The sequence below is a fragment of the Biomphalaria glabrata genome, chromosome 10 (assembly GCF_947242115.1).
Source record: "Biomphalaria glabrata chromosome 10, xgBioGlab47.1, whole genome shotgun sequence".
NCBI classification, from domain to species: domain Eukaryota; kingdom Metazoa; phylum Mollusca; class Gastropoda; family Planorbidae; genus Biomphalaria; species Biomphalaria glabrata.
Window position 1 is genome coordinate 31,849,500 of NC_074720.1, and position 25,817 is coordinate 31,875,316.

General features: G+C 37.8%; 2 protein-coding genes across 4 annotated transcripts; one reads left to right on the forward strand and one right to left on the reverse strand.

Annotated features, from left to right (window-relative positions):
- Nucleotides 1–300: 300 nt before the first annotated feature.
- LOC106073798 (zinc finger CCCH domain-containing protein 13-like) lies at nt 301–10,802 on the reverse strand. Of its 2 annotated transcripts, none has more exons than XM_056045105.1 (4): nt 10,763–10,802; nt 8,012–9,233; nt 1,359–1,601; nt 301–486 (listed from the first exon to the last, which is right to left on the reverse strand). In XM_056045105.1, the coding sequence occupies exons 2-4, from the start codon at nt 9,152–9,154 to the stop codon at nt 445–447; spliced, it is 1,428 nt and encodes a 475-aa protein (XP_055901080.1). In that variant the 5' UTR covers nt 9,155–9,233; nt 10,763–10,802; the 3' UTR covers nt 301–444. The 2 variants fall into 2 exon arrangements, with proteins under 2 accessions (XP_055901080.1, XP_055901081.1); XM_056045106.1 differs by lacking the exon at nt 301–486 and adding an exon at nt 3,562–3,643 and having other exon boundaries at nt 1,481–1,601.
- A 2,530-nt stretch (nt 10,803–13,332) lies between these two features.
- LOC106073799 (zinc finger CCCH domain-containing protein 13-like) lies at nt 13,333–25,078 on the forward strand. 2 transcript variants are annotated; one of them, XM_056045272.1, is made up of 4 exons: nt 13,333–13,526; nt 19,070–19,837; nt 23,524–23,769; nt 24,864–25,078. In XM_056045272.1, exons 1-4 carry the CDS (start codon nt 13,449–13,451, stop codon nt 24,906–24,908), a joined length of 1,137 nt encoding a protein of 378 aa, XP_055901247.1. In that variant the 5' UTR covers nt 13,333–13,448; the 3' UTR covers nt 24,909–25,078. The 2 variants fall into 2 exon arrangements, with proteins under 2 accessions (XP_055901247.1, XP_055901248.1); XM_056045273.1 differs by lacking the exon at nt 24,864–25,078 and adding an exon at nt 20,317–20,384 and having other exon boundaries at nt 23,524–23,663.
- Nucleotides 25,079–25,817: the final 739 nt, after the last annotated feature.

Below are 25,817 nucleotides of genomic sequence, written 5' to 3' on the forward strand. Positions count from 1 at the left end.
ACTAATCTTAGTTAATCGATTCATTTGTTTTCGATAAAATAAATAATATTTGAGCACCTACCTAATCATACCGTAATAATTTACTTTCGTAGCTTAAGTATGGGAAATCAGATTCAAATGGAACTGACATGTATAGTTTATACCTTAGCAGCATAGCGCATTGAGAAATTAAATTTTATGTGCGGTAAGCAATACACTCTTTTTGAATTTATCTAATTTTTACTAAATAATTAAACGCAAATAAATTATACTAAACATAAACAAATAAAATAGAATTCTGTAAACAAGAAAACACAAATAATTAATTCATGGCCGTTTAATATTAATGACTTGATGGTCGATGGATGGTGTTAAATAAAACAAGCATACTGTTAATAGAGCCTATTTAAAGTTCCAAGAGCTTTCATAGTAACATTAGAAGTGCAAGTACTGGCCAGGTGTTTACTACTTGATTAGATGTCGGCAAACAGGACACGTGGCGTTACTCTGAAATAGTTTGTAATATTAGTTACAAAGCTTATATCAACTCACGATGTTTGTCTGTCTATCTCTCGGTCTGTCTGTCTGGTGCAACGTTTGAACACGTTATTTCCCCACACCCATTCTCGGATCAAGTTGAAACTTTGCACAATTAATCATTGGCGTAGACAATACATGAACTTACAAACTATATAGCCAATAAGTCAATTAATTATTGGTTAATAAGTATTTTGATCGATACCAACAAAGGGAAGTAATCCTTAAGTGTTCACAGATATGGCTAAATATGTCGTGGTTAATCCCCTTTAAAAAATGCACACATTATTTCTTTCACACGCATTTCTGAATCAAGCTTAAACTCTGAACAATTCTTTATTGTACCTAAAACAAAAGAATTAATTACAAAATTAACCAATTAGTCAATTAATTATTGGTAGTAAATTTTTTTTTTATCGAAAAAGTGAAATAACCTTTTTTATTCTTGAGTGTGGAGTTCTTCCCTTCTGAACCACTTTGGATTTTTTTAATGATTTTTTTTGTTGCTTACTTCCATGATTACAACATACAGATAGTTTTACTGAGTTGTCCTCGTGGTCTGGTTTACGTTCCTTAGTACAGGAGTGGCGCTGAAACAGTGGGATAGAGTAAGGAACATACACGTTTGAGGACAGTACTGTTTGCGATTTAATGGACACAAGTCGACCAACGTTGTCGACACAAGTGGTAGTATTGATGGAATGGTTGGCTGTTGTCTTCTTAGATTTGGCAGTATTTATTTTTTACATCTTTAAGGCTAAAGTTAATTTTTTAACACACTGTCTTGGTCTAAAAATATTATGTCAAGATGCTAATATTAAAGACATTTCAGGCAATCTTACCCTGAGCCATTTGTCACCACACTCTATATGGAAATTGTGAACACGGGGCAATATAAGCTTCTGGTCACCCGTCTCGAAATCCTTCAGACAGATGGAGCATCGAACATCTGAAGAGGCCGCTTCTCCGTCGGGAATCCTGTCCCTATAGTGCACTGCCGTTGGGAGGACATCAAGTTCTGACCATGTCAAACCAGGAGGTTCTGGCATTGTGGGCCTTGAAGTATCTATTTGCGTGGAAGAGCCCTAAGTATGAAATCAATGATACTTTTAGTCCATTGTATCTATTTATAGTCATTCGTTATTTAATGTAAGGTATTCGCCTTGTTCTACATGTGGGATTTCTTTTTCTTTATTCTCTTAGACATCAAGAGCTTAGGTTTCCTCCCTAGAGGGTAAGACAGAGTTTACTGATTTCTTGTATTATTAGTTTTCATTGCTCCGTATCCTTATTTTAACAATGAGTGCAGGGGCGTAGCGTATGTTCGCTACCAGGCAGGACGTTTTAGCGCAGCCGTTTTGGAGGGTGACGTTTTGGAGCTAAATGCCATAGTCACATTCTAAATGTCATTATGTCCTTAAAAATGTTACATATGTATGTTTTATGTGTGTATTTGTATATTTGTTTTGTAATAACAAAAGATTTTGGACTTTATTTTCCTTATATAATTATTGTTATATCAATAGCATTATGTAGCATGTGTGGCGGGGGATTTCGAACCCTGGACAATAGAAACGACATGTCCGATCTCACCCCACACGAACAGACAGCTATCCAAAGTTCGAAATATGTGTTCATGGTATTGTTAAATTTATTAAAACTTTATTTTTTTTCTGTGAAAAGGAGAGGGAGGTAGAATGTATACTACATATACCATATCATCATATATTGTTTGAAAAGGAGAGGGGGGTGAGAATGTATACTACATATACCATATCATCATATATTGTTTGAAAAGGAGAGGGGGGTGAGAATGTATACTACATATACCATATGATCATATATTGTTTATCGCACTTTTAAATGGCTTCACCAAAAATGCTGCTCAGGAAATCAATGTTATACAAAATCGGCGGCGCCTAAATGGCGGCGAGAAAAGGGCAGCGCCAAAACGTACGTTTACTTCCTGGACTGGTATTTATGCATTTATATATTTATAAGTTGAAGGACTGGTGTTTTGTGTATTTCATAAGAGTGATATAATTGTGTGCTTTATTAAGTATTAAAGTATTATCGATATTCGTGAATATAAGGAGTTAGAGTTGATGTATATTAAGTGTTCGTATTTGAGTTAAGCAAGTATTGAATTATAATTGAGTAACAAAGAATGTACCAAGCAAGTATTATTTAATATTCAAGAAACCCCTAGTGAGCCACAGGCACCAAAGTTAAGAAACACAACAAGAACTATAGACAAGCAACAGTATATATATAAAATAGAACCCCTGACAGTATGAATTATTTTACTCTAAATACAATTCAATTAATTAATTGTGGACATACTTTTTGTATATAGAATTAGGTCGTTCGCAAAAAATTGGAAACAAATAATAGATAACTATAAAAACGTCTATTTTAATGAGCACTTAAATTACAAAGTGGCTAACGCGTCGGTCTTCCATCGTGAAGGCTTGAGACCTCACGTTCAAATTCAGATTCGTGCAATATTCGTAAATAAATTTAGAAAAGGCAGCATTGATTGAATCAAATCCCACTAGGTACAAACTGGTCCACAGCATTGATTGAATCAAATCCCACTAGGTACAAACTGGTCCACAGCATTGATTGAACCAAAGCGCACTAGGTACAAACTGGTCCACAGCATTGATGGAACCAAATCCCACTAGGTACAAACTGATCTACAACATTGATTAAATCAAATCCCACTAGGTACAAACTGGTCCACAGCATTGATTGAACCAAAGCCCACTAGGTACAAACTGGTCTACAACATTGATTGAATCAAATCCCACTAGGTACAAACTGGTCCACAGCATTGATTGAATCAAATCCCACTAGGTACAAACTGGTCCACAGCATTGATTGAACCAAAGAGCACTAGCTAAGCTATAAGAATGAAAGTTGCGCAAAAAAAAAAAAAACAATTAGGTGTGACATCTAGACAGTAGACAGTGTCAACATGTTGACATTACGTCCATCCTATCTAAAGTAATGTGGTCATCTGTCTATCTATGATATGCTTACTTGTAGAAGATAAATCTCAATTAGGGGGCTGGACTACACGGGTATATATATATACATATATATAAAAGCACTGTTTCTCAACCTTCAAAAGAAAGAAAAAAAAAACAGTAATTTTGAGGCCTTTCTCTTGATAGCTTGGGTGTCTGGTGGAGATATGAAAGCCACCCCAGTGGCGAAGCCAAAAGCGTTTACTTGGATTTTTCACTACAGAAACGCATTCTTCTGACATCTACAGCTCATTATTCGTCGGTAGGGTTCAGGGCGAATCCCCGACACCAAAAGCGTTTTCATGCATTCTTCACTGCAGAAACGCATTGTCCTGACATCTACAGCTCATTATTCATCCTATTAAAAAAGGACCTTTTGAAAAATGTTTTACTTGAAAAATATTATAATATGAATTTATAGGCCCTTACTACATTGCAAATTAAACGATTTGAAGATACCCCACATATTTAAATTAAGGCTTTGAAGCATGGGCGTAGCCAGGGGGGGGTTCTTGGGGTTCAAACCCCCCCCGAAATGAAATCCCCCCCCCCGGGCGGAATTAAGTGACTAATTTTTGCTTTCATTTTGTTTATTTTAGGTGAGATTTTAATACTAAATCATCACTTACCACAGCACAGCCGAGGCAGTTTTGAGTTAAAAACCCTCTACCAGGGGGTTTTGAGTTGAAATCCCCCTACCAGGGGGTTTTGAGATTTTAAAAACCCCTATCAGGGGGTTTTGAGATACAAATCCCTCTACCAGGGGGCTTTGAGTTTAAAACCCCCTACAGGGGGTTTTGAATTTTAAACCCCCTACCAGAGGTTTTTGCAGTTAAATCCCCCTCTTCTATAAAACAAAACAAAACAAAAAATGCAAACAACAATCCCCAAATTCCAACAGCACAGTTGAGGAAGATTTTGATTTTAAAACCCCATCCAAAATTTACGATAACCCCATCTTCAATATAAAAAAAGCAAATTACACACTCAAAATTCTATGAGCGTAGCTAAAGGGGTTTTGAGTTTAACCCCCCTCCCCTTTCCAGTTGGGGTTTGAAGCTAAAAAGTACCTCTTCAATATAAAAAAAAAAGCAAATTACACACTATAAAATCTATGAGCGTAGCCAAAGGGGTTTTGAGTTTAAATCCCCCTCCTCCAGATGGCTTTTTCTTTAAAGTTTAAAACCCCTCCAGATGGTTTTGAGTTTAAAATTCCCCTACAGAGCGTTTAGAGTTGAAAACCTCTCTCTTCAATATTATTTTAAAACAAACTACAGTCACCAAATTCTATGATCGTAGCTAAATGGGGTTTTGAATTAAAAACAAAACAAACAAAAAAAAACAGAGATTTTTTAGTTTAAAACCCCTCAACAGATGATTTGAGGAAAAAACTTTCCTTTTCCATATTAAATCTAAAGCGAAATACAGGCATGTAATTCCAAGAGCGTAGTCAAGAAAGGTTACAAATTTCTACCAGTGGCTTGGGCTCCATTAATTAAGTGTGAATAGTCTTCTACCGAAATTGAAAATCATTAAATGTGTCTCAACAAAGATGGCTAAGACAGATTTTAGGAGTCAGTCATAGAGATCGGGTCTAAATCAAAGAAATCATATGCCGAACTGGGAGTCGAATCCTTAGTAAGGTTGTGACAGAGCGTCGCATGAGGTTTTGCGGGACATGTTTTCCGACAAAATGAATTACGCAAAATAAGAGTTGCGGAAACAGCTTGCCGGAAAATGCGCCGAACGGCGCGAGAGGGTCTAAGTCAGTAAAAATAGCACATTAGGTTTTTGAAATAAAACTTTTTAATAGCAAGATAATGCACTGTAGATACCTCAGAATATGCATTTTGTTGGCTTTCAATACCAGAAATAGTGCTCGGCGGCGGGGCTTCGCCCCGCGCTGCGGGAGCGCTGCGAACTCCCCCAGACCCCCTTGCTAGCAAGGGCGGGGAGTCTACAATAAACAATAAACGTCTTCCGAAAGGGTCAGAATGTAATAAAGATTAATTATGTACATACACACACATATATATATATATAATTTTTGTTTCGCGGGAGGGGGGGGGGGTCGGGGGGTTCCCCCCCCCCCCTCCAAAACCCTCCCCGAAAAAAAATCCTGGCTACGCCCATGCTTTGAAGATCGCCGCCGAAAAAAAAATTATTTGAAAAATAATATTTAAAAAAATAGTTCATTTATAAGTGATACATTTTGTTCAATAGGCCTGTTTGTAACTTTGTTTTGTTATAGAACTATAATTCAAAGCTCTACAGAAATTAAGTGGACCAATTAGATTCTACTCCAAATTGTTTTTTGCATTTTTGGGATTCAGGTGTACATTGTGAGCTATAGTCCTAAATTTATTTAACTAGAAAAATGTTAGATTGAGTAAAGGTTGGAAAAAGTTGACTAGAAAATAATATGTGGGTTCAGAACTCATCTCAATTGATACTCTTATGCTGAAAAATTTCGTATGAATTCTAAATTTTCGAAAGCAAAGTCTTTCTTTAAGAACACATGATAAATTCATGTGAAATTACATAAACTCTGTCGTCATATTTGATTATTCTGTTTTAAAACATCATGTTTTCGTCTGTAAAAGGGAGGAGCGGTAGAATGAAAACGATTAATCCTCGCACCTTTTTATAATTTCTGCTTATGATTGCATTTGGCATTATAGATGTCCACGTATGGTTCGAGATGACCGCATCCCTTTTATGAACCATGTGACCCTGAGAAGGATTTATCCCGTGGCCAGGTAGAGAAATTTGCTCTTCACCAAGCTGTCTGTCCGGAGTCCAGCAGCAACTAATCACACCCGGCTGGTCATGTTCCACGGTCCTCCTAGCCACAACATGAGTTCCTCCCATTATGTTAGGCCGGAGGCCGAGCCCACGTAGGGACTCTCCAGCACCTGTGAGGGGACCATCACCACCCGTATGGACCCCGTTGAGAAACGAGGCTGTGGGTTTCGGACAGGTTCACAAGCCTTTCTTACATCCCCACTACGTGCAAGTACACTCGCTAGAGCATACAGTGGTAGCTCAATGGGAGACATTTTTGCTCACGTACTTAGCCTTTCCGCTTCCCCGGGCGGACGTTTCCACGGAGGTGCCACCCTTAGGCGCCGGAAGCATTTCCTCCTAGTTTCGCCCCTCCCACCTGGTGCAACCCATTTTTATTTTATATTTACTAATAATAAAATTTGAGATACGAGTATGTGTGCGATATAATATACAGATGGGTTAAAACATCAATATGCACCTTATATTATATAGATATTCAACTAGTTTTGTTCACAAACTATGATTTCTCCATAAAAATAGGACCGCCACCCACTCAAAAGACTAGAGTGGGGAGGGCAGTAGATGCAATTGCCTCCCCCCCCCCAGCCCTTACCCCATCAAATAGGCCAAAAGACCAGAAGGGAGACATAATATACAAATTACATTTTAATTCAACTAATTTTGTTCACAAACTATGATTTCCCTATAAAAGTAGGACCGCCCTCCCCCACTGAAAGGGTTTAGGTGGGAAGGGCAGTAGGCCTATTCACCCCCCTCCCCCCCCCCCCCCCCCCCAGGAAAACGACTTAATATAAAAATCGGTTAAAACATCAATAGCAAGTTTTAATCATATAGATAATTAATTTATTCTGTTAGCAAGCTGTGATTTCTACAAATAAATTGGACCCCCCCACTCGAAAGTTTAGGGGGGGGGGGCGGAATTGATGCCTTTGCCCCCTCTCGACGCCACTAAATGGGTTAACATACTATAGGGGGGGGGCGAAATAATTTTTAAATAGTTTGAATATAAATAATTTGTATATATTATTAATAAGTAATAAATTAGTATACAAATTGTGTGAATTCTATACAAAATTCATTCGCTTCCCCACCTAGATCCGCCAGTGTCTCTACATCTAGAGATATGCCCACAAAGCTCTACAGACGTCTGATAAGCGTGACGTAGTAAATGAATAAAACATGTAAAGTAACCCACTCAAAGGTAAGGACAAAATAATACCGATAAACATATCAGCTATATTAGCTATGAACATAGTGCTTATTTATAATGTAAAATTTCATTTCTATTTATCTATATAATAACAGATGCTTGGTGCATATTCATATATTTAAAACACATTTTTAAAAATATAAACGGTAATATATTTCATAACAAACAATATTTGAACCATGTCCACTTTATACATATTAATAGAAATATAAGTACTTCGGTGTATTTCCTCCTTCTCGACCAACAATGCAGTAGTGATATTCGGCCGGAGCAGAATTTGGCCGGATAACAAAGTTATTTTTTTAAATTCTTTTATTTATTAGTCATTAAAAGCAAGGAAATGCTCTATAACTTGTATAAAATATTTATTTTTAAAACGTATTTTTTATGTTTTTCTTGTTAAAAAGAATTATCATAGTTTTCAGAAGATAAACAAGATACTCACCACATCGTCTCGTATTATTAACACTGCTTCTTCAATATAAGGTTCTAGTGCAGCCATGGCCTGGAGACGTTGAGCCCTCTCTCTGCCACGCTCAGCTCTTTCTCTCTCACGTTCAGCTCTGACACTTTCAGCTCTTGCTCTGCCACTTTCAGCTCTTGTTCTGCCACGTTCAGCTCTTGCTCTGACACTTTCAGCTCTTGCTCTGGCAATTTCAGCCTGGTATCTGTCACTTTGAGATCGTTCTCTGACACATTGGACATCCTCACCTACCGTCCATCTGGACTGCCCAATCCGAATAAAAGACCGTCCTAGTGTCCGATCCATTCCGTCTAAAGACTGACGCAGTGCCCGACTCACCCTGTGAAGAGACCGCCCTAATGCCCCCCAAATGCCATACGAAGACCGCCCTAATGCCTGTTCAGCTGTATCAGAAGAACTCTCAATTACATCGTAAATCCGTTCTGCTGGTTCTCTGATAATCCCAGGGTCAACTCTGTCTTGGCGAAGACGATCTCTATAGCGTGCGGACCTCTCTCTGGACCTCTCTCTGGACCTCTTTCTGGAACTCTCTCTGGATCTCTCTCTGGACCTCTCTCTGGACCTCACTCTATTATGTTCATATTGGTCTATAAGTCGCTCATTAGTCTCGTTATCACTATCGGACCACTCTCTTGTTCTCTCCCATGCACTCTCTAAAGGCTGTCTCAACCGCTCCCTATTACCCAAGAAACGGTCTCTGTCTTGCTGAGCTCGTTCGAATTCTCTTTCAGGTAAATAGATGTCTTCAGGATAATAGATGTCTTCAGGTAAATAGATGTCTTCAGGATAATAGATGTCTTCAGGTAAATAGATGTCTTCAGGATAATAGATGTCTTCAGGTAAATAGATGTCTTCAGGATAATAGATGTCTTCAGGTAAATAGATGTCTTCAGGATAATAGATGTCTTCAGGTAAATAGATGTCTTCAGGATAATAGATGTCTTCAGGTAAATAGATGTCTTCAGGATAATAGATGTCTTCAGGTAAATAGATGTCTTCTTCACTCACGTCGCCGTCATATTCAGCCTCCTCCTCATCATTAGACTTCTGCTGATTCCAGCCAAAATTGTCGGAATCTCTCATTGGATTCGCGTCTCTATCCATCCTTTTTTCAACTTGCAAAACGGTCAGTTCTGGCGCCTCGTCCCTAGCGTGGGGACAATCTTGAGGTCGACCTCGTAAGCTGAAACCAACACAAGAATCAGCCATTTACATCCCTGCAGAATGTTTTTATGGGGAATTTAATCATTCTCTACTGTAATTTTTTAATTTGTAAGGACTTAAGATCTAGAGATTAGAGAGTTTGTGGTTATGTGGTTATATATGTAGGCTTATGTCTATATGCATGGCTTAAATCTATATAGAGAGCCTAGGTCTATATGCTGGGCCTAAGTCTTTATATAGGACCTAGGTCTATATGAATGGCCTAACTCTATTTGTTGGGCCTTGGCCCATGAGTAAGGCCTAGGTCTATAAGTAGGGCATGAGTCGATAAATTGTGTGCATAAGTCAATAAATAGGGCCAAGCTGTTGTACCTTAGAAAACATATGTAAATAGATTAATTTGCATCCCTTGACAAATAAAAAGACATTATAGATAGAAATAGAAATATGAATAACTAATTAACTATTATATAAGGTATAAACAAGCAAAATATTTTAAAATTCCTTTAAAAAAAAGCTTATGTTAATGGGAAGAACTTAGTCCTTAAAACTAATCTACCAACACTGTACAAGTTATTTCCTTTATTTGTTATGAAACAAAATAATTAATTACCAAATATTAATTGACTAATTGAGTATTGTTGTTTATTGGTTCATGTTTTTATAGGTAAAATAAATAATGGTTTAAAGTATTAACTTGATCTGAGATTGGGTAAGGGAGTAGGCTAATAGCCTTTACACTTATTTAAGGGGACAAAACCCAACAAATTTATCCATTCTGTGAATACTGATGTATTAATTTCCCTTGTTACTATTAAACAAAATAATGATTAATTAATTGTCTAAATGTTGTTGTTTTTTTTTAATTGTGCGAAATTTCAGTTCAATCCCCACAAAAAAAAACTGTGGGAGAAATAACGTGTACAAAATTTTAACCAGAAAGATAGAAAGAGAGTCATACAGTGGGTTGATATAGGTTTTGTAAATAAGAATTTTACCATCAATACATAAGCATATCTCTTTTCAGATACATCTGGATCTAAGTTATTGAAGGCTGTTATTGTATTAGGCTTGATTTAAAAGGTGACACACCATCTAAACAATTTAAAATTCATATTTTATTAATGTTGTTTTTTTGGAATTTCCGATTCATTCATTTTTAGGAAGACGCTCAACACTGAGACTATTATCTAATATAATACAAACGTTACTTCAAAATAAAAGAAGACGATTACGTCCTACGCGTCATGCATTTAGTCATGCATATTAACCAAAGACCTAAATTCTACCAAGTCACTGGTTTTCTTGGCTAGCTTAGGTAACCATTTCCATGCTCTAATAGCGCTAAGGAAGAAAGAGCGTTTGTCTTTGTACAAATTTGTCCTAGCATATGGAACGAGGAATGTGCTTTTATTTTTGTGTCTTATCAGATGTAGAGTGCTACAAAGACTCTGATTCTAACCAACCTGCCTAGCCTATATATGTAGAGCTAAAATAATACTATGTCTATGGCGCAAGTAGACTTAAAATATACACTGCAGTACCTACCTAGATGTGGTGCGCTACGACGCCATGTTTGTGATTAGCATTTCCGTTTACTTTAGGTTTTCGGCACGGACCTATATATATATATGGGAGACGAACGTATGCCAAAGGCAGTCTTTTTTGGTGAGCTAAAAGGTGGTCGACGTAACAGAGGCGCCCCACGGAAACGCTTCAAAGACCAGCTTAGGCGTCATCTTTCTTGGCTGACATAGAAGAAAGCACCTGGCTGCATGCGGCGTCAAAACGAGACAGCTGGAGGTCACTCACGAAGGCCGCGGGATACACATTTGAGACCAAAAGAAAATCTGCTGCCGAGGACAAACACAGACGATGAAAAGAAAATCTAAATCGACCACCTGCGGACAATGGTTATGCTTGCCCTGGATGTGGCAAAATATGTAGGTCACATCTGGGGCTGCGAAGCAACGGGAAATACTGTATTCCTCACTAATCTTCGGAATCGAAGACAAGCCTTCTTATATATATATGTGTGACATTTTACGTCTCTAGAGAACATCTTTTCCCTTTGCAACTTCTTGTGTGACTAAAGAGGCCAATCCTTGATACACAGCTGCGATCGCAGGTTGGGCAATTGTGATCACCAGGCGCCGTTGCATTATCACCCTTCTTTCTGCTTGTGTAGTGTATATATCTTATCTTATATAATACAGACGTTATTTTAAAAAAGAAGATGATTACGATGATGATGGATGGTTATATATATATATATATTAGGATATGACCCGCACCTCGCGGGCATTAATCTTGCTATTATTTATTTACTGGTTTGAATTTAGATCTATTTTAAACATAGAGAATATTCCTTTCACATTTTCTTTTAAATTTTGCCACTAAATTTAAAGTAGAGTGTGAAAATGGATATACCCGATTAAAAAGTTTAAAAGTTTCTTTTTAGCGGTTCCCGTAAGGGGAAAAGCCGCTTTCAGGTTTGTGCAAAATGTCCGTCTGTTACACTCAGATCTCGAAAACTAGAAGAAATGAAAAATATTATTTCACCATGCTTTGTGGCTTGAAAAGTTTAGGTGCAACGGCTACTTTTGGTTTTCTAAAAGCAAACCGTTTAATTTATAAAATTAATTATGCAAGCGAATTTAAAACAATTACAAATTGTAAGGGCGGTACAATTACACTAAGTTAACAAAGAAGGATAATTTTTGTATATTTTCAGTATCAAAAAGTCAAATATATTAATAAAATATACAAGAAATGTTCACAAAATATATAAATATTAGTTATAGGTGTTGTTGTTTTTTTTGGTCAACTGTCAGCTAAAATCAATAGAAAACATTAATGTTTGTTTATAAATACTAAGAATGTACTTTGTATGTAAATATTACGCACATTTTTTAAAATGGAATTTTTATGCAGCTAATTCTTTTTCAAACATCCTCCAATGTCGGTACATTATCGAGCTCCTCTCTCGTAATTTTCTGAGGAATATTTGCCAGTTATTCCTCCGATACGTGCCTTTGTCAGCAAATAGCAGGCTGTTCAGTAGTTCTGTCCAGCGACTTAGTATTTCCGCCTTGCTAGTTAATAGGGCGGAACCATCATAGGATCTTAGCGGCGCTGTAGTCTGTTAAGTTGAGCCATAGGCACATCGAAGCGACTCATTTAATGAGCGTGTGTCACCAGTGTCAGCATGTCTCTGCATGTTTACGGACAGCTCAAGCTACCAATTATTTTTAGTTCACTAACCTTTGTCTGCTGAGTGTTACAAGAAGCTTTATATAGAGTTCTGGTTGCAATGTCATTAAGACTCGCAAGAACAGAACGATAGCAGTTGTGCTTTTTCTTTAACAGTTCTTGAATTTCCACATTGTTCTCATCAAATAAGTCACTATTGGGTTTTTATTGCTGCAAGTCGGAGTAGAGCTACCTCACGTAACTTTCGCGGTGACAGAGAGCGAGGCTCAGAAAAAAAAAAGTAGGGGCGTATGCTACGCCGCGTGTCGGCTGGTATTCTGTAAATAATTTGGTTGGTAAACGGTAGCTCTACCTAGAAATGCGTTAAAACTCATGTGTAAGATGAAAAAACTAACGTCATACATCCTTTTCAAATCTGCGGAATAAAGACAATTTTACTCTTGTCTGACCCTTGAATGTTCATGAACATTATATTTCTTTTTTCTTAAGCATATTTATTTTCGCCCTTACAAGAAAAGTCTTTCCTTTTACTTTCATATTTGCTGGTGACAAGTTAAGACCTTCCTGCAGAGAACTGTACAAGGGGAAAACAAAGGAGCGGCAGATAGATGTATGGATAGCAGTGCTCGACAGATCATATCATGTCTTATAGATTATAGAGCTTATTTCAAAAAAGAAGATATTTAGGGGTTACATCCTACGCATTTCATGTGTCAATCATGGCATGCATGTTAATCAACGACTTAAACTCTGCTAGGATTACTAGTGTAGGTGAAGATTAATATAAGATTAATGTAATTATTATAAGATTAATGTAATTTAATACGTTTCAGCTAAACCTCATTTTTATTTTGCGGGAAACTTACTTTGATGCTCTAGTGCTGAATAGTGCATACAGAATAAGAGTCAAAACGCTTCATCATCACTTCCTTTAATGCAGGAAAGAGGAGCTAAGTCAATCTTTTTTACTTTAGTTTAAGATTCAAATTTTGGAATATTTGTCTTTCATAGGACAACTTAAATGGGTAAGATTGAGAATTTCCTTCGGTGGCTATGTAACCCTATTGTGGAGGAATTTTCAGACTCATTCTTATCTCAGGTAAACGTGATGTCTGTTATCATATCTTATATAATACAGACGTTACTTCAAATAAATGCTCCTTCTAGTGCTATTACTATTAGACCAGGGAATGGGTTGCCTGAGTTAGCCAGGAAAACCATTGACTTGGCAGAACTTAGGTCATTGACTCACATGTATGTCTATACTGAGATGGGACACGCGTAAGACGTAATCATATTCTTTTGTGAAGTAACGTCTGTATTTTGTCCTATAAGATAAGATCCGTGTGTTTATATAGTATAAGAGATTTAAACTACCTCATTAATTCACATGTAGTTCTACGATTCACTCAACCCGTTCCATGCATTGCTTTCCGGTTTTGTTAGCTTATCTTTGTCGGCTGAGATTATCTCTAGCTTATACCATATTACACATGTTTTCCACGTAGTGCCATCAAGGGACTGGATTAGTAACTTATGTTTAGTAGCTCCATGATTGTATGTAGAATCTCGCCTCCATAGATCACATACAATTGACTATTAGATAATGTATCAAATCGATTTTAATACTGTGCTATATTTATAATTTTATTAAATTTAATATTGGGAATTTTCACGTGCTGGCCACATGACGCCCTCGTGAACCATAGAGATTGATGACATTTACATCATTTTCTCTTTAGATTATCATTATCCTCCTCATGCAACTCCATTAGGGTGAGGGCTTGAGAGCTCAGCCTTCTCTTTCAAAAGCTCTGAAAAACGTAGTGCATGCATGTCACCAAACAGGACAAGAAGATAGAGTTTCTCAGACCTGACGAGACGGAGATCAGCAAGTCTGGAGCAAGAAAAAAGGATATGTGACATGGTTTCCTCTTCTTCCCCGCAGTGCGAGACGAAATTCGACCATAGCTGAATGGCCTGTCCTGCACTAAGCTATAAAAGCTCAGGCCTGGACATCCTCTACCAAGAGAATATACGGTCAGGGCGCCTCTTGCGCTCCCATACTCCGCGTGCTTTTGGGTACTTGTCCCAGAATTCAAACCACTTTTCAATTTCTATTTTATAGCCAGAGCACGATGTTTACTTACAGCCAGCTTGTTGGCCAAGGAGTCTGCAAGGGTGTTGCCAGTCACAAGTATGCGATTCGGTACCCACTGCATTATAAAAGGGGTGCTATAGCGTTTCTTTATGCTGTTTGTAGTCTGACATTGTCACTATTGGGGGGGGGGTGCATGGTTATGGGCTTTGCAAAGCAAAGTCTGTAGTACAGCTTTTGAGTCAGTGACCACAACAACCTTTGTAGCCGTCAAATGTCCCTCGCAGAGTTGAGATTCAATGACCTTTAAGGATTCAGATCGACATATCTGAAAGGATTACGCTAACTTTATTACAGACATTCCGTAAAAACGAAGATTGTTGGGTCTTTCGCATATTGTCAATCTATTCGTACATGTTAATTAGAGACTTAAGCTTTTCAAATTCCTGGCTGATTCAAGTAACCCGTTCCATGGTCTAATGATACTATGGAAGAAGGGGCACTTGTAGGAATTGATCCCATCTTATAGGCGTACAGATTCTCGAGACTTTAAACAATAACATACAGTAAGAAGAAGAAGAAGAATAGAGATCAAAATGAAGAAATATGGTGGTGATCAAAGATGAAGAAAAAGAAACATTTTGTAATAAATACAGAACAATAACTAAATTAACAATGTAAAAGACGCCATATTGAACGATTTTTGTTGCCAACTAATAAATAACAATCACTTTGTGCTGCTAGGGAAAATGCTTAGAAATTAGATTATACAATACTGAAGAGTGCAAAAAAAAAAATGTATATGGCTTCAAAAGTACTTAGCTTATTTTTTCGTATTCTGTATAGCGGATACACTAAATAGCTTGCTATGTGTGAATTTAGTTCTCTATATGAAAACGTCAATTCTGAAAAATATCTAGATCAAGATTTAATGTATAAATTGTTTGCGACGTTTGATGTATAGTTTGCATTTTTAGATCTATTCTTAATGGTGTAAAAAATTATGTTGGATGCAGGCTTGCGAAAGGTGTGACCTATCCAAATCCATCAATAGCTTATTTAGACCAAATTCATAGTTAAGTAGCGAAACACATTTAACTATATATATATATATGTAGTGTTTCAATGGCGTGGTGGCTGATCGGTGAAGCGCTAAGCTTCTGAACCGTGGGTCCTTGGTTCTAATCCTGGTAAAAATTGGGATTCTTAATTTCGGGATCTTTGAGCGCCTCTGAGTCCACCCAGCTTTAATGGGTAACGGACATTAGTTTGGGAAAAGTAAAGGCGGTTTGTCGTTGTGATGGCCACTAGACACCCTCGTTAACCGTAGGCCACAGAAACAGACGACCTTTACATCATCTGCCCTATAGATCGCAAGGTCTGAAAGGGGAGCTTACTACCTGCCCTTGTCCTTTCTCCTGTCAGTGCAAGCAGTTCTGTTGTACCTAATGTCAGTCATTTATATAGAATTGACATAAGACTCGTATGCGTTTTATCAAAAGCTTTTTTTTACGCCGTTTTGAAGAAGTAAAGGAGAACAGTGCGCTTTGTAAATGAACTTATGTCCAATGGCCTCACTTGGTACAGATATCGAAATAAGACAGTTGTAGGATTCTTATAAAAACACCAGGACCTGTTTCTTTATGAATATACACCTAAAGTGAACGTACAAACATAAACTTACGAATGCTTACGAACTTTGGTTCATAATAAATTTGCATACACATTTTGCGAAGAGATCTACAACACAATCTATAGGTCAGTACTAAACATGGGATTTGTCAGTTGAAATGAGGAAATATTAGTCATCGTTTCAAGAACTTATCTAGTGTGATGTAGGGCTATCGACACAGTCATCGTTTCAAGAACTTATCCAGTGTGATGTGAGGGCTATCGACACAGTCATCGTTTCAAGAACTTATCCAGTGTGATGTGAGGGCTATCGATACAGTCATCGTTTCAAGAACTTATCCAGTGTGATGTGAGGGCTATCGACACAGTCATCAGTTTCAAGAACTTATCCAGTGTGATGTGAGGGCTATCGACACAGTCATCAGTTTCAAGAACTTATCCAGTGTGATGTGAGGGCTATCGACACAGTCATCGTTTCAAGAATTTATTCAGTGTGATGTGAGGGCTATCGACACAGTCATCGTTTCAAGAATTTATTTAGTGTGATGTGAGGGCTATCGACACAGTCATCAGTTTCAAGAATTTATTCAGTGTGATGTGAGGGCTATCGACACAGTCATCAGTTTCAAGAATTTATTCAGTGTGATGTGAGGGCTATCGACACAGTCATCAGTTTCCCATATCTTTTGACACAGTCATGTGTTTAACTGGTCTTTAGAAGCCATATTGCGTTTCTCCAGTCACGTTTTCTCTGCTGTTTGATCAACATTTGCAGTCTCGTATTCTGTATTTCCACCCTAGCATATAAACTTATTATCTAAGGATAAACTTCTACATAATTTCCGGCCTTTTGAATTTCAACATTTTCGTCTAACAGCTTTTGTTCCACGTTCCTCAGGCCGTATCAAACGAAATTTGGGTCGAAATCCACGGATAACATTAAATTATTTTTCCTTTACTTACTTGGTTCTGTGAACCCCCCAGGGGAACATAAGACCGCTGCCAGACAGTTCCATTGAACTCGATTCTGAGCGAGCATGTTTTCTCGTCTGCTCCCATGGTAATCAAGTTAACTCTTTCCCTTCGTAATTATTTTTGAACATTCAAACGCCATTCTTCATTTTGCTCATTACTATTTCACTACCATATTGTGATTAAGCTTTAATAGCTTTGTTCTTTGTTGTATTTGGTCTAGAATTAAACGGGAATACATGCTCCTTCTATATAACATGAAGTAATTTTTTTTTTCAACTAAACAGTAATTTAATTTAATGAGGTAAAATCAACAATGATGTCGCTGATTAGGAGAGAAAGAGTTAACTTAGCCTCCATGATGATCAACCTCGTCCAAGTTTACATGGGACTATGTCGGATGTCCTATTTCCTAGCCGACCCCATTTCAAAATGTGCCATACAGCTTTAGTAGCTGGTGTTCGAAGGGTGTGTTCTAAAAAGTTCCTCTTTTCTTTTTTTTAATATCTTGGGCTCTGGGTTTGTGCATGGTTTTGTCCCACAGATTGACAGTAGATATTATTTCGGGACTCCTTTTCCAATATCGTACACTGCAAGGCAAAGGCCTGGACATTTTTGTATATCATTTTATCGTGACTCTCCATTCCCAGGAACTTTATAGAAAGACCGACTATACGTGTGTGTTAATGATTTGGAAACAATGCTTGTGATCTATAGGGCAGATTTTCAGAAAGAGTACGGCTTAACGTACATCAACAGACATTAACAGTTGACAGAACAATGCGTTGGGTTAAAGTTCCAGGTAGCTAGTCTAACCCACCCTTGTGGGCGTACAAAGTTATTACACAAATCTTAAATAAAACGTGAACCCTTTTTTCATTATTAACAACATTTTTACAGTCTTCAGTTTCTTGTTTGACTCCCAGTTGAGCAAAGGGCCGCAACAATTATTCGACATCGGATTGGGCAACTTCCCCTCAGTCGGGTCCATGTCTATCCTATCATTTTCGATTATTACAAAGCTTATATCAACTCACTCTGTCTATCTGTCAAAAAATATTTCTTTCTTCCATTTCCCATTCTCGGATCAATTTGAAACTTTGCACATTATTCATTGAACACTAGTAGACTCGAATCAATAAAAAAACAACAATTATTTAATAAACTATTTGTTATTATTTTTGCTATCGAAAAAAGTAAAATAAATGCTACATAACGAAATGTGTGGATGTATATATATATATAGATTTGGTCCCCTTATTACGTTTTGACACGCTTTCTCAAACTTCCTATTCTTGATGAAATTGAAATTTTGGATAATTATTCATAGTCGATGACAATAAACGAATCCATCAAAAAAAAAATAAACAATTAGTCAATCAATTAGTAATAATTAATTAATTTTGTATTATATAGCAGAAAGAAAGCTAAACCCTGCCATTTTCAGATACATAGCAGTAATTAGCGGTTCTTTCTCTTAGATAATAATTGTTTATAAAAATGTAAAAAAAAAACTTTGCTTGTTGTTTAATTTAGTTAAAGTGGAAGATCTTATATAATTTAAACTATGTAATCCAAAACACTTCAAAAGTATTCTACTATTTTTTCACAATACTCATTAAAGTTACACACACACACGCACCTCCAACACACATTGTTTGTTGTTTTACATGTTTCGGATGTTCCTTCAGAGTTGAAGATAGTTTACTTCCTAGTCCAAACCTCCCGCAGGACGACGGGGGATGGGTGCGGGCAGGGTTTGAACCCTCGACCGTCGATAAATCCGAACGCCAGTCCAGCGCGCAAACCGCACTACCAGGCACCCTTCCTATTCTATTAATACAACGTGCTTAACTTTAACGGAATGTAAAGAATAACCCGAAGGGTGAGATCTAATGCAAGGTTCTGAATCACATGTTTAAATCTTTTGTTTGTTTCAGCTAGCAGGGTCGGCTGTGAGATCTTTCCAAGCCATTCGGCAAGCGGCAGAGGAGGCAGCTCGATTGAATGAGGGAATTCAAGTGGAAATTTTTTCTCCAGAAGATCAAGACATGGGCGACGACTTACAAGATAATGTTTCTGACTATAGTGAGGATGAAGAAGAGGACGAGGAGGAAACTAGCAACGGTTGTGACCGTCACATTGAGCGAGCTGTGCTAGGCATTTGGCGAACTGAGCTGGAAAGAGGCCGCGCTCATCGCTCTAGAGAGCGTGCAAGAGAGCAGGCCCAGCGTGCAAGAGAGCAGGCCCAGCGTGACAGAGACCGCGCTCAGCGCTCTAGAGAGCATGCAAGAGAGCGCGCCCAGCGGGGAAGAGCGCGTTCAGAGCGTGAGAGAGATCGTTCTCAGCTTGATCGAGAGCGGGCAAGGCACCGTTCTCAGGGAAACAGAGACATCTGTCTTTGTTGCCGAAGCCGGGCCGAGCGTGATAGAAAGAGGGCCGATCGCCACAGCCATCGGGCCGATCACCACACAAATAGGGCCGATCATCACAAAGAACGGGCCGAATATCATAGACAGAAGGCTGATCGTCTTAGAGTACGTAATCGAGACCAGGCTGAACTTGCCGAGGAGCATGCCGAATGTGCCAGACAAAGGGCGGAGTTTCTTCAAGACCTGGCTTTACTCGGCCCCGATGTCCTTGCTGATTGGAATGGACTAGGAGATCATGAGGTTGAATATTGTCATATTTATGTCGACGGAGAATTGGTAAGTCAACTATCTTCTAGTAGTCACCAAAAGTATAAGAGAATGAAACTATTAGCGTCATATAACCTCCTTTCCATAGTACTCACAATCTTTATTACTTAGTTGAATGTCTCTCTGGGCAAGAAATTAAAGATTAATTTTCTAAACGTATGCTATGTATAGCTAAAGACTTCTTTTTTTTTCAAGATGAAACCAGAGAACAGTATAGGCCAGGCATTTCAAACTTATTAAGGTGTATGGGCCACATAACAAACTTACTATGACCTGAGGGGCCGCAGCCAAAAAAATCTGTTGCAAAACAGCCTACTAGTTTTATGTAAATTAGAAATAATACAATAGAATACAATAATTAATGGCATACCTGTCCCTTAGCTAAATTTGTAGTACTATTGGCTAATTAAAAAATACTTTGATTACGCATTATTTTATTTGTCCTAATGCTTGACATCTTTTCTGAGATACCATTTTATTAATGTCAGGTTGAAATTTGTTTGCCACTGACGCTTTCATCACAGATGACAAATTTTGAATCACATAATCTCGAACGGTCAGGTATTTTTGTAGCTTTTATTATGGAAAAGAACTGCTCACAGAGATATGTGCTTTCAAAAATAGTTAGAATTATGGCTGCAAATTTCCGCAATTCAACATAAATAACTGTACAATTTTGGCACAGCCATTTCAATGTACTTCGATTTCAACTAAGAATCTGACTGCTATTCTATCAGCTCTAGTTGCACATTTCCAGCAGCATTTTCAGAATCAAATGAGAATGGAGATACAAAACACGTAAATTTTTGCTCTTATGTAACGAATTCACGAAAACGGTCATTGAAAGCATCTACTAACGATTCTAGGTGTAAGACATTCACCAAATGTCGAGACCCTATTTAATCTTTTTAGTTCCTGACACGTTGAGAAGTGAACAAGATTTTTACTTCATATTTGGTTTATCCACAGTCCTAATTTTGCTTGAAAGCATTTCATATGATTACACGCAGTTGTGACAATTTTGTCTTTACTTTGAAGTTTCAAATTCAAGTCTAGCAGGTGACCAGTGGGGTTCAACTGCTAATGCCAAATCCTGAATCCATTCGTCAGTTTGGAAATGTTCAACAGGTTCACCTTTCATGTTCAGAAACAATACGATTTCCTCACGCAGTGCAAACAATCTCTTCAATATTATGTCATGAGAGCCAGCGGACATCTGTGTAGTAGGGAACACAATCAAATTCATGTCCAATGTCATCCAGAAACATAAACAATTGGCGAACATTAAAACCACGGTCACGAATAAAATTGAGAAGCGACTGAAAACGGTCTTATGACATGTTGAAACTGTAATTGCTGTGCGCAGAATGTTTCTTGGTGAATGATGCACTGAAAATGAGCAAATTTAAAATTATCATCAGCCTCTCTTATTTTTGCAAGTATTTTTGCATCAAAACCATTTCATTTCATGATTGGTGCACCATACCTTGTTAGACTAGATAGCTTTATCAAAGATAAATTGTACTGCATTATCACCTCCTGTCATTTCTCAAAAACATCCTCGCTTGTTGTGGTGTTATGCATAGAACAGATCTCAAGTATTTCCTTGTGTATGTCAAAATTCCTGTCACAGGTCCTTATGAATATAACCAACTGTGATACACCCTTTACACCAGTTGACTCATAGATAGCCAATGAAAATAATTCAAAATCAACTATTTTGTTCTTGAATTGTTCACGCAACCTGACTGACTTGTCATTTATTCTATCTGCCACAGTGTCATTAGTTAACGCTATTTCTTTGAATGCTTTCACCTTTTCTGGACAAATTACTCTTGTTTTCCAGCGTAATAGTTTAACATTATTTTTATAATTTTTTAGGTGGCCAAGGGGCCGCATGCGGCCCCCGAACACCCAGTTTGACATGCCTGGTATAAGCTTTAACTATAATGAAACAACAATAACTATATATAACATTTAAAAAGTTCAACAAACTAATGTCTAATAGACTGGTTCGAAATATAATTTTTCTTAAGCTACTTTACCTTTTTACTTTTAATATCCCGTAGTCTGTTTGACCGTTTGGGGCACCATGAAAGATTAGTTAACCGTCTTTCTTCACTCCTCTATGTCTTTGGCTTAGAATCTCGTTCAATGGCAGGCCCGTTCATTCTTTTATGTTATCTTCCCGTCACTTTCTCTGTCCACCACTTCTTTTTTTTCCTGGTACTGTTCCCTGAAGGAAGTTTTTTGGGAGCCCCGAAGACCTTGTAATACGGCCACAGAGTTTTAGTTTGCGTTTTTTAAGATAGTCATCGTACTTAAGCTTTTCATATGGGGATCTGAATGTTTCTACAGTACTAACTAGCGTTGCACTTTACCTGGCAACTCGACAACAGTTGTAAAACTGAAACTATCAAATGACATTAGCCTGGTCTTTGTGGATAAGCATTAGACTTCAGCTTCACACTATTTGACTTGAATTGAACTGTAGTGGAGCATAGCCTGTTGTATTAGCTTCTTGGTCTCTGCATGTTTGCTTATGTCTCCCAGCATGTGCCAAACATAAGTTAGGAACAGACTAGTTAAAGTCGTCAACTTTTGGAGTTTATCAGTTTGACAATAACTCACTACTTTAAGAGCTACGCAAAACACACACTCCCTCACAGACGAATTATGTCCGAGCAAGACCAATCATTATAGAGGGCTGAAAACTGACCTGGTCAGCACCTCATCACAGGTGTGTACGACGTGGCAGCCAGTTATTGGTCTAAACTGCCCACAGGTTGTGACCTTGCAGGTCAGTGTTGAGACATTCTACAACGTATGGTCTGGGTCTGAGTCGCTCTAAAAGTATTTCGTAAATAGAAGTCCTTTCTATAATACCTCTAGTCAAAGCAGAACTTCAAGAAACCTTTAACCAGGTACCTGGATCCCTTAACCTGAAAGGCTGATCTCAAAAATGGCTCTAACAATTTTCCTATAAATTTAACAGCTGTTGTATATCGCTGAGAAAAGAATTACTTGCTCGTTGGCCACACGGGGAAACTCTGATTTGACCTTTATAAATTTTAAAATTAAGAATTAAGAATTCACGTTCTTGAAACCACTGTCGCGTTCGAATCATTCGAATGTAACACTTTATTGATTTAACAATTTCATAAATTTATGTTCCGGAAAATTGTACGCATCGTCTTTTAAGTCTAAATTTAAAGGCCTGGATCTATATCATTGGAATTGTTCTATAAAAAAGATATGTCGCAGCCATTAGTAGAGTAAAGATAACTGAGTTATTATTAAATTTAAAGTTGCTTAAAGTTTATAGATAGATTATCTATTAGATTATAATTTTACGTAAATGTAAATCTGATAACATTTACATTCCCGATCTAGAAGTATTCTAAAATCTAGACTAGATTATTATATTTTTTAGTATCCCATTCTTGACCAGGATTCGAACCCAAGGCTTCTCGGTTCGGAACACAAGGATTCGAACCCAAGGCTTCTCGGTTCGGAACACAAGGATTCGAACCCAAGGCTTCTCGGTTCGGAACACAAGGATTCGAACCCAAGGCTTCTCGGTTCGGAACCCAAGCGCTTTACCATTTAACCACCAAGCCCACTTTACATTAAGATTTATAACATAAAAATACATTTATATGATTTTTTAAGGCATTGATTGTTCTCATACTTAGGTCGCTTCTTCAACCCAAATGGTTACTCAACTTGGACCTGAACAAAATGTTCCAAAAATGACCACGTCAGAAGTGGCTGCCCTGCCAACGGTACAGCATGCAAGCGACGGGTCTAACAAGGTGGAGAAAGACTCATCTGAAGTGCGCTGCTCAATCTGTCTAACGGATTTCAAGACTGGCGACGAGAAACGTGTGTTGCCCTGCGTTCACAGTTTTCACGTGGACTGTGCGGACAAATGGCTTAAGGTAAGTTTGCATTACACGCAGGTAGTGTCGAATCTTTGCACTAAGCCTTTTGAATCGGGAGCATAACAAAAGTTCTGCTTCAATGTTCCTATAATTCATGCACTAACTGTTATATTAAAAGTCTGAACCTAACCACTTGAGAAGTTACACTGCAAAGTCTTATTTCCAAGCCAATAATATGCCGAATGTTTTACGCAAAATATTATATGCTGAACTACTCGTCGGCTGTTAAATAGGTTTTAAAATGTTTCATTATCTTAAAATTGATTTTGGCTTTAAATTTCTAAAAGAGAATACCAGCTCTCGCCCATGTAAATAAACACACACACGATTGTTTCAGAAATGAGCTCGGGAAACAAATCATTCAACCGAGCGAGGTTCGGTCACCTGGTACCTCAACAACATATCAGCAAGACGTTTATGTTGTTTTCACAAGTGGCGTCTGCTATAAGGTGAACTTCAAGACCTACTCATCATCAACATCATCAAACTCCATTTGCTTGAGAGTCTTAAATCCTCTCTTGCAAGAGCCCTGGGCTAGGACCCTGCTGTCTTGCGTAATGCATACATGTCACCATACAGGTCGAGAAGTTTTGGTTTCCCAGGCCTGTCGAGACGGAGATCAGCAAGGCTTTTCGGGACTTGTCCCAGCATTCAAACCACTTTTCCATTTCTGTTTTTTTACTTATAGCCAGAGCATGATGAAAACTCTTCTTCTATTATTGTAAAAAGAAAAGGGGGGGGGGGAGGAAAGCGTCACTAGGAAAGTTTTGAGAAACTCTGTCCTAATTCATTTCAAAGTATCTCAAATTTATATGTTTAAGTGTTTCATTGAACCCTTTCAGACATTGCGATCTATGGGGCAGGTAAAGTATGTAATAGACATGGATATCTGTTTCTGTGGCTATCTTTACTTTTCCCCATTAGAATTAAGTGGTCTCAGGGCTGCCCTAAAAATATCGAAATTCTAAGTCCCAATTTTCACCGAGATTCAAACCAGAGGCCCTTCGGTACCGAAGTCAAGCTATTTTTCTCTGCCACCACATCCCTTACTTGTTAACACTCATATTTTAACATTATGTACACTTTTTCAGATGAACGCTACCTGTCCTGTTTGCAGACTTCAGCTAAAAGAATAAAGATGACAGCCTGGCAGACACTTCAAGTTTTGAGGTTGATTCCAAGGCGCTTTTTATAGGCTTATTAATATATTTTTAAAACTTCTATTGAATTGACAATTGTAATATAAAATACATCAATTGTCTATTATTTTTTAAAGAAACTTATACAGTATATTATATGAAAAGGCTCCAGAGAGTATGGTTATTTTTTTTTTTTTGGATCAGTTTCTCTTTTAGTGTTAGCTTTATGTTTTAGTTTTTCCTCTTTCTGCTGTTTGTTTCGTACAAATAGTGACTACATTAACAAATGTTTGCATTGCCGCCTCACTACCTCGTTCTTCTTACATTGGTTTTCAATCACAATAACAAAAATAGCAACCTGTTTATGCACAAATATTATACGTAATTACATAATTCCATACTTTTTAAACCTTGAACATTTCTTAAAAATAAACCCAGAGGAGCAGAATATTGCTTTCAAGTGAGAGAACATAACACCATATTAGATTTAGAAATTAACTGTGGGGGATTATCAAATACGGTGCAGCGTTGAGTACAGTAATTTAAATTCATTAAAGTACGTGTCATCATGCATATAAAAGGGGTAGCAATATATATGCATGAAGTAAGAATCAAGATGATACTGAAGGTTAGGGTGAATGCAGGATGGTAGCTACAGTAAAACTTCTATTGGTAACTAGCTTCTACAGTGTTCGAACCCAACATCATGAGCGTAGCCAGGGGGGGTTCTTGGGGTTCAAACCCCCCCCCCCCCCGAAATGAAATCCCCCCCCCCTTTGCGGGGGGGGGGACGAATTAAGTGACTGATTTTTGCTTTCATTTTGTTTATTTTAGGTGAGATTTTAATACTAAATCATCACTTACCACAGCACAGCCGAGGGGGTTTTGAGTTAAAATTCCTGTACC